The sequence below is a fragment of the Gadus chalcogrammus genome, chromosome 21 (genome assembly GCF_026213295.1).
Source record: "Gadus chalcogrammus isolate NIFS_2021 chromosome 21, NIFS_Gcha_1.0, whole genome shotgun sequence".
NCBI classification, from domain to species: domain Eukaryota; kingdom Metazoa; phylum Chordata; class Actinopteri; order Gadiformes; family Gadidae; genus Gadus; species Gadus chalcogrammus.
Genome location: NC_079432.1, coordinates 273,923 through 288,497, shown reverse-complemented (window position 1 = coordinate 288,497; position 14,575 = coordinate 273,923). Strand labels below are relative to the sequence as shown.

The window sequence follows — 14,575 nt, the reverse complement described above, 5'->3', positions numbered from 1 at the left end:
AGAAAGCCGATAAGATGGCGAAGAAGGCATTGGAGAAGGAAAAAATATAAATGAATATCAGTTTAAGTAAGGCAGAAGTTAAAAGTCTGATATGGGAAAAAGTTAATAAAATGTGGCAAGACAAATGGGACAATGAGGAGAAAGGGAGATATTTATATAATGTTCAAAAAAGTGTTGAAATAATGTTAAAATAAGGTATAGTGGTCAGAGGAAGGATGAACACATTTTGATAAGGTTAAGGTTGGGGCACAGTGCACTAAATAAAACAATGAATCTGATAGGAAAACACCCCACTGGATTATGTGAGGGGTGCCAGGTAGAGGAGACAGTGGAACATGTTTTAATGAACTGTAGTGGTTATGGGACAGAGGGAAAGTATGAAAAATCAATTGAGAGAATTGGGTATGCAGGAGTATACTTTGGAAAATATTTTAAGATTAGTGAAGAGGAATTGTATAAAAGTATTGTTAGGCTTTTTGAGAGAAACAGGGTTATATGATAGGATATAGAGTAGAAAGAAGATGTGAAGGAGCGAGTGTTTGGATATTTTTGTTTTGATTCATTAACTGGATCAGAAGAGGGCGGTAATGCACCAAGTTGTGGATGCCAACCGCCGTAAAACCCCAAGAAGTGTAGTCATTTAGTAAGTTAGGTTCTTTATTGTCCCCAAGGGGATAATTGTTCTCACACAGTCAAGTCAAGTTGGTTTCATAAACATGACATGAACCATATACAGTGACGAAAAATCTACATATTTTTGTTCCCTGCTATGATACCTGAGGGGACTAAACTCTTTTTTTATTGGGCTTTTCTGCAGTTCATTACCCTATATTTGCGGCCAGATAATTAATTTGAAGAATTGGCTAAGGGAATGGTCAGGGACGCTGACTATTGCACGTGCCAGGGGTGCTACAGCGAGCTCATTTGCCTCTGACAGGCTGGGGGTGGGGGGGGTGATTATCTTGGATGCTATGTGTGGGGTTTTGAGGAGTCTGTTTTTGCTGGTGACAGTGAGCAGGGTGAAGCAGCAGGGGGAACAGTACACCAGGATGGGTTGGATGATGCTTTTGTAGAGGAGTAAGAGGGGTAGGGGGGCCACAGACAGTGATCTCAGTTTGCGTATGACATAAAGCCGTGGATAGGGTTAATGACATGTTGGTTGGAGTTGAGTTTGTTATCTATGGTGAGCCCTAGGTATTTGAAACTGTTGACTAGTTCAACTGGTTGTCCTCTGATGAATGTGCGATTGAATGTAGGAGGTGTCTTGGCTGTGTGTATGACCTTTTCCTTTGTTTTGTCATTGTTTAACTGGAGATAGTTGTCTGTGCACCACTGTGAAAACTGTGGTTGACTGTTGGTATTCTGTGGTGGAATTGTTGTCACTGAGTAGACCTATTATGGCCGTGTCGTCTGCATATTTACACTTCGTTATTATCGGCCTGAGTGCAACCGGACAGAAGTGGTTGGGCTCTGACTGGCGGGGTTTTGGGGGTATTGGTGCAATGGTTGAGGTCTTCCATAGGTCAGGAACTTTAGCTGTTCTGTATGAATCCAACAAGACGGAGTGGAAGACTGGGCGGAGCTCCGTGGCACAGAGCTTTAGCCCCTTTGCCGTGATGCCATCCGGCCCCGGGGCCTTGCCAATTTTGCACCTGGCCAGCTGTGGCTGTACACCCTCCTGAGTGAAGGGTGGGTGCTGGGGTTCTACCAGCGCCTTCACAGGAGGCGGTGTAGTCCTGGGTGTCAAACCGGTTGAAGAACCTGTTCAGGGAGTTAGCAAAGTGCATGAACGCAGTGCAGCCATGTGTCGTGTGGGCGGAGCCAGGGGTTAGGGGAGGAGCCAGGGGTTAGGAGAGGAGGGGAGGGGACGTCAGGTAGAGGAAACGATACTCAAGGTTCAGATCAACCAAAGCACCCGACGTGGAAGCAGTTCTCTCGGTCAGGAGAAAAATAAAACGCATTTTGAAATAAGCGGACGGACAGAAACTACATCAAGGTGAGTAAAGAAGCACAACTCTGAGAGAAGTTAAAAACACTACTGCCGTTATGGAATTAAAAAAATTATAATGGGATTGCTCAATACATAAACCTTGTCGTCTGTGTCTAGGAATGGCCTCTGCTAACACTTCCTGGTCTGAAGAGAACTTTTCATGTTCCATCTGTCTGGATGTGTTCAGCATCCCAGTTTCCACACCATGTGGGCACAACTTCTGCAGAACCTGTATTACTAAGTTCTGGGATGAACAAGTCAAGTACAAGTGTCCCGTTTGCAACGAGCTTTTCAACACAAGACCTGATTTACGGGTCAATATCCTAATTTCAGAGATGATTGATCGGTTTGGAACGTCCCTACAAGTAAAAGAGCAGCCTTGTGTTGAACCAGCAGAAGTTCCCTGTGACGTCTGTACTGGGACCCAGCTGAAGGCCGTGAAGTCCTGCCTAGTGTGTCTTATCTCTTACTGCCAAACCCACCTGGAGCCACACCAGAGAGTCACAGTCCTGAAGAAACATCGGCTGGTCGAGCCTATGGACCGTCTGGACGACAGGATGTGTAAGAAACACGACCGACTTCTGGAGCTCTTCTGCCAGACTGAACAGGTGTGTGTGTGTCTGTTGTGCACAGAGACGGACCACAAGTCCCATCCTGTTATGCCTCTAAAGGAGGAATATGAAGTGAAGACGGCCCAGCTGGGGAAGATAGAGGCTGAAGTTAAGCAGTTGATCCTGGAGAGACAAAAGAATATTCAGGAGATTAAAGACACAGTTAAACGCAGCAAAGCAGACGCAGACAGAGAGATAGCTGATGGTGTGCAGGTCCTCAATGCTCTGATGCGCCGCATTGAAAAGTGCCAGGATGATCTCAACCAAATGGTTAAAGAGAAACTGAAATCCACAGAGAAACAAGCTGCAGACCTCATCAGAGAGCTGGAGCAGGAAATAGAAGATCTGACCAATAGAAGCTCAGAGGTGAAGCAGCTCTCACACACTGAAGACCACCTCCAATTCCTCCAGACCTTCAGATCCCTGAAGGATCCTCCACCCCCCAGGGACTGGACCACGGTGGAGGTCCGTCCTCCGTCATACGTAGGGACCTTGAGGAGATCCCTGGATCAGCTGGAGGAGACACTGAACATGGAGATGAAGAAGCCACGTGATGCTGAACTGAAGAGGGTCCAGCAGTATGAAGTAGATGTGACTCTGGATCCTGATACAGCTTTTCCCTATCTCACCCTGTCTGAGGATGGGAAACGAGTAGATAATGGAGGTGTAAAGATTAAGAAGAGACTCCGAGACAACCCTAAGAGATTTACACAGTATGTATTTGTTCTCACGAGGCAGAGCTTCTCCTCAGGGAGATTTTACTTTGAGGTCCAGGTTAAAGACAAGACTGTATGGTGTTTAGGAGTGGCCAGAGAGTCCATCGACAGAAAAGGTCGGACAGAGTTGACCCCTGAGAACGGTTACTGGGCTCTTCTCTACAACAAGGATGTGTTGATGTTTTGTGATAACCCTGCTGTCCTTCTCCCTCTGAGAGCTGAGCTCCAGAAGGTGGGGGTGTTTGTTGATTATGATGAGGGTCTGGTCTCCTTCTATGATGTGGAAGCCAGGGTTCATCTCTACTCTGCTACTGGCTGCACCTTCACTGAGCCTCTCTATCCAATCCTCGGTCCATGGAGCAACTCTACCCCCCTCATCATCTCACCTGTCAATCAAACAGACTAGGACCTTTGTTTGGTAATAAAATAATCAAACGACCAAAACAACTAATGTTGTTTCCTGAATTAGAATCTCTACTATGTGAGATCTGTGAGAATTGTATTCAAATCTTCCTCTTCACTGTCATTTAAGGACTAATTCATTAAGCCACTAATACTGTACTATAAAAATATAACCCATTATAACCTATAAGGCTACACTATAATGTTCAATGTCTTTTATCTGAATGTTTTTTTATATTTTTATTTAATGAAAAAAAAAAATTATTAGATAAGGTGAAACATTGATATTGATTACATTATCATAAGTTGATTTAACCAAACAGTAATATTTGTTTATTATTTTTTGAATCATGTTCGACAACACAATACAATGTTTGTAAACTTTTGAGATTTGAATAAAAACGTACTAAAAGTAGAATGGGGACATATATATATTCAGTGGAATAGGTACACTCTCAGCACAATATGTATTCAGTGGAATAGGTACATTCTCAGTACAATATGTATTCAGTAGAAAAGGTACATTCTCAGTATGTATTCAGTGGAATAGGTACATTATCAGTACAAAATGTATTCAGTAGAATAGATACATTATCAGAACAATATGTGTTCATTGGAATAGGTACATATCAGTACAATATGTATTCAGTAGAAAAGGTACATTCTCAGTATGTATTCAGTGGAATAGGTACATTATCAGTACAAAATGTATTCAGTAGAATAGATACATTATCAGAACAATATGTGTTCATTGGAATAGGTACATATCAGTACAATATGTATTCAGTGAAGTAGGTACATTCTCAGTGTATTCAGTGGAATATGTACAAACTCAGTATAATATGTATTCAGTGGAATCGGTACATTCTCAGTATGTATTCAGTGGAATAGGTACATTCTCAGTATGTATTCAGTGGAATAGGTACATTCTCAGTGCAATATATATTCAGTGGAATGGGTACATTCTCAGTACAATATGTATTCAGTGGATTAGGTACAATCTCAGTAAAATGTGTATTCAATAGAATAGGTACTTTATCATTGGGATAAAACAAAAACAACTACGTTGCATAAAAACCCTTTTACACATGATGGGATTCAAGAAAAGATTTAAATCCCATAATAACTGCACACGTTTGTAGCTGATGAGCCAGTAAATTACTTTTAATGTCCACCTTACAACAACCCAACAAGTGCAACACACCGATACAAAGCTCACAGTGACTATACGTAAAGATTCCCCAATGTGTGTGAGTACCGTGACTTTGTCTTGTCAGCTCCCCTCTCCATCCTCTCCTCTTAGTCTCTCCTCTCTCCTTCCTCTCTCTTCTCTTCCTCCTCTCTCCTATCTCTCCTCTCCTTTCTAGCTCATCCAGGATTGTGTTTATCATTGTTACGCATCAAAATGATGTGTGTTCAAACTGCAACGGTAAACATATGTTGATTTGTTTAGTCAAATATTGTTCAGCCCATGTCAGCGTGGGAGTGTGTGTGGAGGACGGCCGGTTGAAGCAGCCTCACCTGCTGAGTCTGATTGGACTCTGGGGCTTGGTGAGGGACACACCTGTTGCTCATTGAGTAATCAGTGCTCACAGGTTAAACCAGCCGTTTAGGGCGTGGTCACACCACAATGAGGTGCTTTCAGTGTCAAAGATTTGGGCACATTTCTAAAATCTGTGAGGAAAAGAGGAGGTGTGCGAAATGCTCAGGGGGTCATGAGTATGGGAAGTGTGAGGGGGCCAAGTTAAAGTGTTGTAGTTGTGGGGGTGAACATGTCGTCACTTTTGGAGGCTGTGAAATAATGAAAGAGGAAGTTGCAGTTCAGAAGGTTAAAGTGTTGGACTAAGGGACCTATGCAGGAGCAGTGAAGGCGGTGAAACAGAGGCAAGGTGCTAAGAGTCAGGGAATGGTAGCAGCCTGGGGGGGCGGAAGGGAAGTGACAAGGGAGTCGGTGGGAGAGCAGCACGATGGAACAAAGTGTGGGGAGATGAGAAGCAGGTGGGGATGTTTGTGGCAGCAGTGATGAACTCCACTAGAGACTCCACATCAAAGACAACGAGCATACAGACGATAGCTAAGGCAGCCAAAGGTTATTTGGGGATGGAAGGGTTAAAATGGGAGGCTTTGGTAGCCGAGATAAATACACAGAGTAGTCAGGAGCCGGTGAGAAGACATCATAACCATGGTGAGAACCCTACAGTGGAATGCTAGGAGCTGGGTGGCTAATGGCCGGGAGGTTAAATATGTTTTAAGAGAAATGAAAGGAAAACCACAAGTAATACGCATTCAAGAAACGTTTTTGAAACCAGTGTTAGATTTAGTTATTTGTGGATATGTAGGTATAAGGAGAGACAGGAGTGAAGGTGAAGGGGCTGGTGGAGGGTGGGTAACATTTATTAAGCGAGGTATATCATGCAGGGTATTAGAAATAGGAACGGAACAAGAGTGTATAGTGGTGGATATATATAATATATAATCCATGTAAAAGGTTAGAGAATGATAAACTAGTTAGGATTAAAGGTATAGAAAGACACAGGATAATATGGTGTGCAGACTTCAATGCTCATAACACAATGTGGGGAGGGAATCACACAGACGAATGGAAAAGTGATTGAAGAGTTAATGGAGGACAAGAATCTGGTTTGTTTGAATGTTGGGAGGGGCGATGGCGAAGAAGGAAAAAGTAGAAATGAATATCAGTTTAAGTAAGGCAGGAGTTAAAAGCCTGATATGGGAAAAAGTTAACAAAATGTGGCACGACAAATGGGACAGTGAGGAGAAAGGGAGGTATTTATATAATATTCAAAAAAGTGTTAATGTTAAAATAAGGTATAGTGGTCAGAGGAAGGATGAACACATTTTGATAAGGTTAAGGTTGGAGCACAGTGCACTAAATAAAGCAATGAAATTGATAGGAAAACACCCCACTGGATTATGTGAGGGGTGCCAGGTAGAGGAGACAGTGGAACATGTTTTAATGAACTGTAGTGGTTATGGGATGGAGAGGGAAAGTATGAAAAATCAATTGAGAGAATTGGGTATGCAGGAGTATACTTTGGAAAATATTTTAAGATTAGTGAAGAGGAATTGTATAAAAGTATTGTTAGGCTTTTTGAGGGAGACAGGGTTATATGATAGGATATAGAGTAGAAAGAAGGTGTGAAGGAGTGAGTGTTTGGATATTTTGGTTTTGATTCATTAACTGGATCAGAAGAGGGCGGTAATGCACCAAGTTGTGGATGCCAACCGCCGTAAAACCCCAAGAAGAAGAAGAAACTGAATCCGGGGTTTAAACCCATGGACATAACCTCGTCAACTGTTAGAATGTTACTTTGGATGAGAGAGTTATTCATTAACTCCCTCTTCCTCTTTCATGTGATTGTGCGCGTGCACATCGGGGAGAGTTCCTTCAGCAGCGTAGCGCCAATAAACAGCTTTTTGCTCTCTGTCTGTGTTTGTTGATAATCGGATCAGGGTTGAAAGTATTTGGGGAAACACCGGGTCGATCAATACCGGGTCCATCCCAGTTCCAGTCGCAAGTCACCACTAAATCACCATAATGTCTCTTGTTGTTGTTATGGGGACAGGACGAGAGGACCCAAACGCTTGACACAGGGAGGCAGAGACGGGGTGGAAAGGAAAGGGGGGTTATTGGAACAAGGGGTAACGACAAGCCGGGGCTAGGCAAGCGGTGGTCAGGCAGGCGAGGATTCGGCAACGGGTAAACAGGGTGACGGACGGAGAACTACAGAAGAGGGAAAAGGGTTACTGGAGGACAGGGAAAAAACGGACTGGATTTAGTTTAACGCTGGGAGGACCGATACTGACTGAGGGGATAGTAAAAGAAGAACTGGCGTCGGCTGAAGTAGGGAACGGCGATTGCAGAATGCAGACAGGTGTTGAGAGAGTGAGGACCAGTGGCGCCAAGCGGCCGCTAGATGGGGGTGTTGGACCGTGTAGCAGGACGTTGGCTTGTTTGCACCGGCTCTCTTTTAACTCCAGAAAGAAGAGAACACGCATCAACGCATTTGAAGAGGCCAACACAGGTAGTCATTTAGTAAGTTAGGTTCTTTATTGTCCCCAAGGGGATAATTGTTCTCACACAGTCAAGTCAAGTTGGTTTCAGGGCAGCATACATTTGAAGAGACAGAACACAGTGTAGCAACACTGTAGCACACAGATATCAAATAAATTATTTCCCCACATATACAACAGATAAACCCTCTTCCCACAAATTCCACCGAAAAACATGTAGACAGAAATAAACATGACATGAACCATATACAGCGACGAGAAATCTACATATCTTTGTTCACTGCTATGATAGCTGAGGGGGCTTTTCTCCAGTTCATTACCCTATATCTGCGGACAGATGGGAGTAATTGGAAGAATTGGCTAAGGGAATGGTCAGGGACGCTGACCATTGCACGTGCCAGGGGTGCTACAGCGAGCTCATTTGCCTCTGACAGGCTGGGGGTGGGGAGGGTGATTATCTTGGATGCTATGTGTGGGGTTTTGAGGAGTCTGTTTTTGCTGGTGACAGTGAGCAGGGTGAAGCAGCAGGGGGAACAGTACTCTAGGATGGGTTGGATGATGCTTCTGTAGAGGAGTAAGAGGTGTAGGGGGGCCACAGACAGTGATCTCAGTTTGCGTGTGACATAAAGCCGTGGATAGGGTTAATGACATGGTGGTTGGAGTTGAGTTTGTCATCTATGGTGAGCCCTAGGTATTTGAAACTGTTGACTAGTTCAACTGGTTGTCCTCTGATGAATGTGCGATTGAATGTAGGAGGTGTCTTGGCTGTGTGTATGACCTTTTCCTTTGTTTTGTCATCGTTTAACTGGAGATAGTTGTCTGTGCACCACTGTGTAAACTGTGTGGTTGACTGTTGGTATGCTGTGGTGGAATTGTTGTCCCTGAGTAGACCTATCATGGCCGTGTCGTCTGCATCTTTATAGTAGGTGGTGATGGGGGCTGGGCTGCTGCAGTCATGTGTGTGGAGGGTACACAGAAAAGGACTGAGGACGCAGCCCTGAGGTGCTCCGGTGTTGGTGATGAGGGTTGATGATGTTGCTGTACCTACTCTCACTGCATGCGGTCTGTTGCTGAGGATGTTGTATAACCAGTGTAGGTGGAGTGGGATAATGTCCAGATGTTTGAGCGTCTCGATGACCTGGTGCCGCTGGATTGTGTTGAATGCAGAGGTGGTGTCGACGCACAGGACTGATGCTAAGTGGTTTGGCGTCTGGAGAGGGTGGAGGGGGGAGTGGAGGAGGCACGCCACTGCGTCCTCCGTCCCACGTTTCGGCCTGTATGCAAACTGGTGAGGGTCCAGCTGTGGTCCGACGGTTGACAGGATGAGGTGAAGCATTATCTTCTCAATGCACTTCGTTATTATCGGCGTGAGTGCAACTGGACGGAAGTGGTTGGGCTCTGACTGGCGGGGTTTTGGGGGTATTGGTGCAATGGTTGAGGTCTTCCATCGGTCGGGAACTTTAGCTGTTCTGTATGAATCCAACAAGACGGAGTGGAAGACTGGGCAGAGCTTTAGCACCCTTGCCGGGATGCCATCCGGCCCTGGGGCCTTGCCAATTTTGGACCTGGCCAGCTGTGGCTGTACATCCTCCTGAGTGAAGGGTGGGTGCTGGGGTTCTACCAGCACCTTCACAGGAGGCGGTGTAGTCCTGGGTGTCAAACCGGTTGAAGAACCTGTTCAGGGAGTTAGCAAAGTGCATGAATGAAGTGCAGCCATGTGTCGTGTGGGCGGAGCCAGGGGTTATGGGAGGAGCGAGGGGTTAGGGGAGGAGGGGAGAGGACGTCAGGTAGAGGAAACAAAACTTAAGGTTCAGATCAACCAAAGCACCCGACGTGGAAGCAGTTCTCCCGGTCAGGAGAAAAATAGAACGCATTTTGAAATACGCTGACGGACTGAAACAACATCAAGGTGAGTAAAGAAGCACAACTTTGAGAGAAGTTAAAAACACTACTGCCGTTATGGAATTAAAAATATAATAATGGGATTGCTCAATACATAAACCTTGTCGTCTGTGTCTAGGAATGGCCTCTGCTAACACTTCCTGGTCTGAAGAGAACTTTTCATGTTCCATCTGTCTGGATGTGTTCAGCAGCCCAGTTTCCACACCGTGTGGACACAACTTCTGCAGAACCTGTATTACTAAGTTCTGGGATGAACAAGTCAAGTACAAATGTCCAGTTTGCAACGAGCTTTTCAACACAAGACCTGATTTACGGGTCAATATCCTAATTTCAGAGATGGTTGATCGGTTTGGAACGTCCCTACGAGTAAAAGAGCAGCCTTGTGTTGAACCAGCAGAAGTTCCCTGTGACGTCTGTACTGGGACCCAGCTGAAGGCCGTGAAGTCCTGCCTGATGTGTCTTACCTCTTACTGCCAAAGCCACCTGGAGCCACACCATAGAGTCGCAGGCCTGAAGAAACATCGGCTGGTCGAGCCTATGGACCGTCTGGACGACAGGATGTGTAAGAAGCACGACCGACTTCTGGAGCTCTTCTGCAAGACTGAACAGGTGTGTGTGTGTCAGTTGTGCACAGTGACAGACCACAAGTCACATCCTGTTATACCTCTAAAGGAGGAATATGAAGTGAAGACGGCCCAGCTGGGGAAGATAGAGGCTGAAGTTAAACAGTTGATCCTGGAGAGACAAAATAATATTCAGGAGATTAAAGACACAGTTAAACGCAGCAAAGCAGACGCAGACAGAGAGATAGCTGATGGTGTGCAGGTCCTCAATGCTCTGATGCGCTGCATTGAAAAGTGCCAGGATGATCTCAACCAAATGGTTAAAGAGAAACTGAAATCCACAGAGAAACAAGCTGAAGACCTCATCAAAGAGCTGGAGCAGGAAATAGAAGATCTGACCAATAGAAGCTCAGAGGTGAAGCAGCTCTCGCACACTGAAGACCACCTCCACTTCCTCCAGGCCTTCAGATCCCTGAAGGATCCTCCACCCACCAGGGACTGGACCACGGTGGAGGTCTGTCCTCCGTCATACGTAGGGACCTTGAGGAGATCCCTGGATCAGCTGGAGGAGACGCTGAACATGGAGATGAAGAAGCTGCGTGATGATGGTGAACTGAAGGGGGTCCAGCAGTATGAAGTAGATGTGACTCTGGATCCTGATACAGCTCATCCCTGGCTCATCCTGTCTGAGGATGGGAAACAAGTACATGATGGAGGTGTGAGGAAGAGACTCCCAGGCAACCCTAGGAGATTTAAACGGCGTATGTTTATTCTCACGAGGCAGAGCTTCTCCTCAGGGAGATTTTACTTTGAGGTCCAGGTTAAAGACAAGACTGGATGGTGGTTAGGAGTGGCCAGAGAGTCCATCGCCAGAAAGGGTTGGAGCACGTGGACCCCTGAGAACGGTTACTGGGCTCTTCTCTCCAACAAGGATGGGTTGGTATTAAGTAATAGCCCTTCTGTCAGTCACCCTCGGAGAGCTGAGCTCCAGAAGGTGGGGGTGTTTGTTGATTATGATGAGGGTCTGGTCTCCTTCTATGATGTGGAAGCCAGGGTTCATCTCTACTCTGCTACTGGCTGCACCTTTAGTGAGCCTCTCTATCCACTCCTCAGCCCAGGTTTCAGTGATTATGGAGGTAACAACTCTGCCCCCCTCATCATCTCACCTGTCAATCAAACAGACTAGGACCTTTGTTTGGTAATAAAATAATCAAACGACCAAAACAACTAATGTTGTTTCCTGAATTAGAATCTCTACTATGGGAGGTCTGAGAGAACTGTATTCATATCTTACTCTTCACTGTCATTTAAGAAGTAATTCATTAAGCCATTAACACTGTACTATAAAAGATCTAACCCATTATAACCTATAAGACTACACTATAATGTTCAATCTCTTTTATCTGAATGTTTTTTTATGTTTGTATTTAATGAAAAAAGAAATGTATTAGATAAGGTGAAACATTGATTTTGATTACATTATCATGAATTGATTTAACCAAATAGTAATATTTGTTTATTATTTTTTGAATCATTAGATTAGATTAGATTAGATTAGGCTTTATTGATTCTTTTGGGATGACTCCCTCAAGGAAATTGATTGTCCAGTAGCTTACAGAAAGAAGCACAATATTAAATTATATACCATATAAGATAAACAATAAACTCATGTATCATGTTTGACAACACAATACAATGTCTGTAAACTTTTGAGATTTGAATAAAAATGTACTAAAAGTAGAATGGGGACATCTTCTGTGTGATAGTTACATTCTCAGTACAATATATATTCAGTGGAATCGGTACATTCTCAGGACAATATGTATTCAGTGGAATAGGTACATTCTCAGTACAATATGTATTAAGTGGAATAGGTACATTCTCAGTAAAATGTGTATTCAATAGAATAGGTACTTTATCATTGGGATAAAACAAAAACAATTACGTTGCATAAAAACCCTTTTACACATGATGGGATTCAAGGAAAGATTAAAATCCCATAATAACTGCACACGTTTGTAGCTGATGAGCCAGTAAATGACTTTTAATGTCCACCTTACAACAACCCAACAAGTGCAACACACCGATACAAAGCTCAGTGACTATACGTAAAGATTCCCCCGATATTTGTGAGTATCTTGACTTTGTCTTGTCAGCTCTCCTCTCCATCCTCTCCTCTTCGTTTCTCCTCTCTCCTTCCTCTCTCTTCTCTTCCTCCTCTCTCCTATCTCTCCTCTCCTTTCTAGCTCATCCAGGATTGTGTTTATCATTGTTACACATTACAATTATTTGTGTTCAAACTGCAACGGTAAGCATATGTTGATTTGTTTAGTCAAATATTGTTCAGCACATGTCAGCGTGGGAGTGTGTGTGGAGGACGGCTGGTTGAAGCAGCCTCACCTGCTGAGTCTGATTGGACTCTGGGGCTTGGTGAGGGACACACCTGTTGCACATTGAGTAATCAGCACCAGGGTTGGTTTGGAAGCGAACCGAGACCACCTCTCGGGCTGGGTCTCGGACCGATACAAGACGTTCAAGAAATTCAACCGTGGTGCAGAATTACAGCCACCACGGGCCAGTCCCACAATGAGCTTTCCACAAACGTGCCGTTTATTAGAGGCGGGTCAAGGAGGAGGGTGGGGGTGTGGCCCTGAGCAGCTTGCAGCCACGCTACCATGCGCTCTGTTTACAGCGGATGTATCGCAATGGCGAGGCGCACACAGCCTTTAGCCGTGTTCTGTAAATATTCTAGAACACTCTGTGAGTCCTGGAGCTCTATATCTAAATAATATCATACGATACATAGATATCTATATCCACTGCCACATCAATCTGAAGTAGACTGAGCCGCGACGTGGAGGAGAAAGGGATTGTTGCAGGCGATTGTCTGGAGACAATCGCCTGCAACAATCCCTTTCTCCTCCATGTCGCGGTTCATGTGCTTCAGAGAGTCAAATCCAAAGTTCCTTTCCGTCAATTCCTTCTCAACCATGGCTGAGATAACCCCCGCTACGAGTCTCTTTGTGGAAATACAGGAGACGTCAGAGAACCCGACGTGTATGCGCCATAACACCAACAGCAGAACGGTTATCCAAATAAAAAAGAAGTGTACATCACTTCTTGGTTATGTGTACAAGCGTTTATTCTGTGAACAAGCGTTACAGTGTGTGTGTACACACACACACACACACACACACACACACACACACACACACACACACACACACACACACACACACACACACACACACACACACACACACACACACACACACACACACACACACACACACACACACACACACACACACGTGGCGCTCGCATGGTCGTAGCTCATTGTCTCATTGGCGGGCAAAATTCTCTGGGCGGGCGAGGCAGAGAAAGGGGAGGTAACTTGGCCCCTTATGACGACATATGGGGCCAAGTTCGAAATCAGAGCTTCTGAGTCTTCATTTCTCAAAGGCAGAGCAGGATACCTAGAGCTCGTTTTACACCGAACGTCGTTCCTAGCCGCTGGGGGACCATAGGCAGGCTAGGGGAACTCATATTAATGTTAGAAACCTCATAAAGTGAAATGTTCATGCCATGGGACCTTTGAAACAAAGTGGCAGGGGTATATTTCCCATTCACTTACCGTGATCTTTTCAAGGTTGAGGCTTCAGTTGAGGTTACCGTTTCTTCAAGTAAGATAGAAAGCATACAAAGATAGCCTGCATTTATGACTTTTTATAATGCACTGTTATTTTATTTGATGGCGACACGCATTGGTACGTTTTGTTATTGTTTCTGTGTCCGGGAGAGGGAGTCTGATTGGCTGAGCTGGTGTCCTCGTGGTCATGTGAGTGACAAGGTGATTGACAGCTGACTGATGAGTGACGCGACACCTGATCAATCATTAGCGGGAAGGAAGAAACTGAATCCGGGGTTTAAACCTCGTCAACTGTTAGAATGTTACTTTGGACGAAACTATTAGTTATTCATTAACTCCTTCTTCTTTCATGTGATGCGTGTGCACTGTGCACATCGGGGAGAGTTCATACTCTCCCCATACTCTCAGGTGCCTTAAGCAATGACCTAAACACATTCTTTGCTAGATTTGAATCATTAGATAATTCCTCAAAGTGCACTGAGATACTTAAGGCCGTAATACCTGCCCCCTCAGACAGAATTACCATCACTAAAGAGGATGTGAGAAGGGTGTTTCGGTGTACCAATACAGGGAAAGCTAATGGGCCAGATGAGTGCAGTGCTTTCCTCCTCAAGAACTTTGCATCTGAGCTGGCTCCAGTGTGGCAACCTATATTCCAAACCTCTGTAGACACACACACAATCCCTCTGTCTTGGAAAACCTCCTAC

General features: G+C 44.8%; 2 protein-coding genes across 2 annotated transcripts; both read left to right on the top strand.

Moving 5' to 3' along the window:
- Nucleotides 1-1,915: 1,915 nt before the first annotated feature.
- Nucleotides 1,916-4,116, top strand: LOC130374497 (E3 ubiquitin-protein ligase TRIM39-like). The gene is made up of 2 exons (XM_056581292.1): nt 1,916-1,996; nt 2,108-4,116. The coding sequence occupies exon 2, from the start codon at nt 2,110-2,112 to the stop codon at nt 3,721-3,723; it is 1,614 nt and encodes a 537-aa protein (XP_056437267.1). The 5' UTR covers nt 1,916-1,996; nt 2,108-2,109; the 3' UTR covers nt 3,724-4,116.
- A 5,469-nt stretch (nt 4,117-9,585) lies between these two features.
- Nucleotides 9,586-11,619, top strand: LOC130374491 (E3 ubiquitin-protein ligase TRIM39-like). The gene is made up of 2 exons (XM_056581284.1): nt 9,586-9,663; nt 9,775-11,619. The coding sequence occupies exon 2, from the start codon at nt 9,777-9,779 to the stop codon at nt 11,403-11,405; it is 1,629 nt and encodes a 542-aa protein (XP_056437259.1). The 5' UTR covers nt 9,586-9,663; nt 9,775-9,776; the 3' UTR covers nt 11,406-11,619.
- Nucleotides 11,620-14,575: the final 2,956 nt, after the last annotated feature.

What these genes read in the sequence shown, in the direction of transcription:
- LOC130374497 (XM_056581292.1), top strand. Translation starts at nt 2,110, where the DNA reads ATGGCCTCTGCTAACACTTCCTGGTCTGAAGAGAACTTTTCATGTTCC.
- LOC130374491 (XM_056581284.1), top strand. Translation starts at nt 9,777, where the DNA reads ATGGCCTCTGCTAACACTTCCTGGTCTGAAGAGAACTTTTCATGTTCC.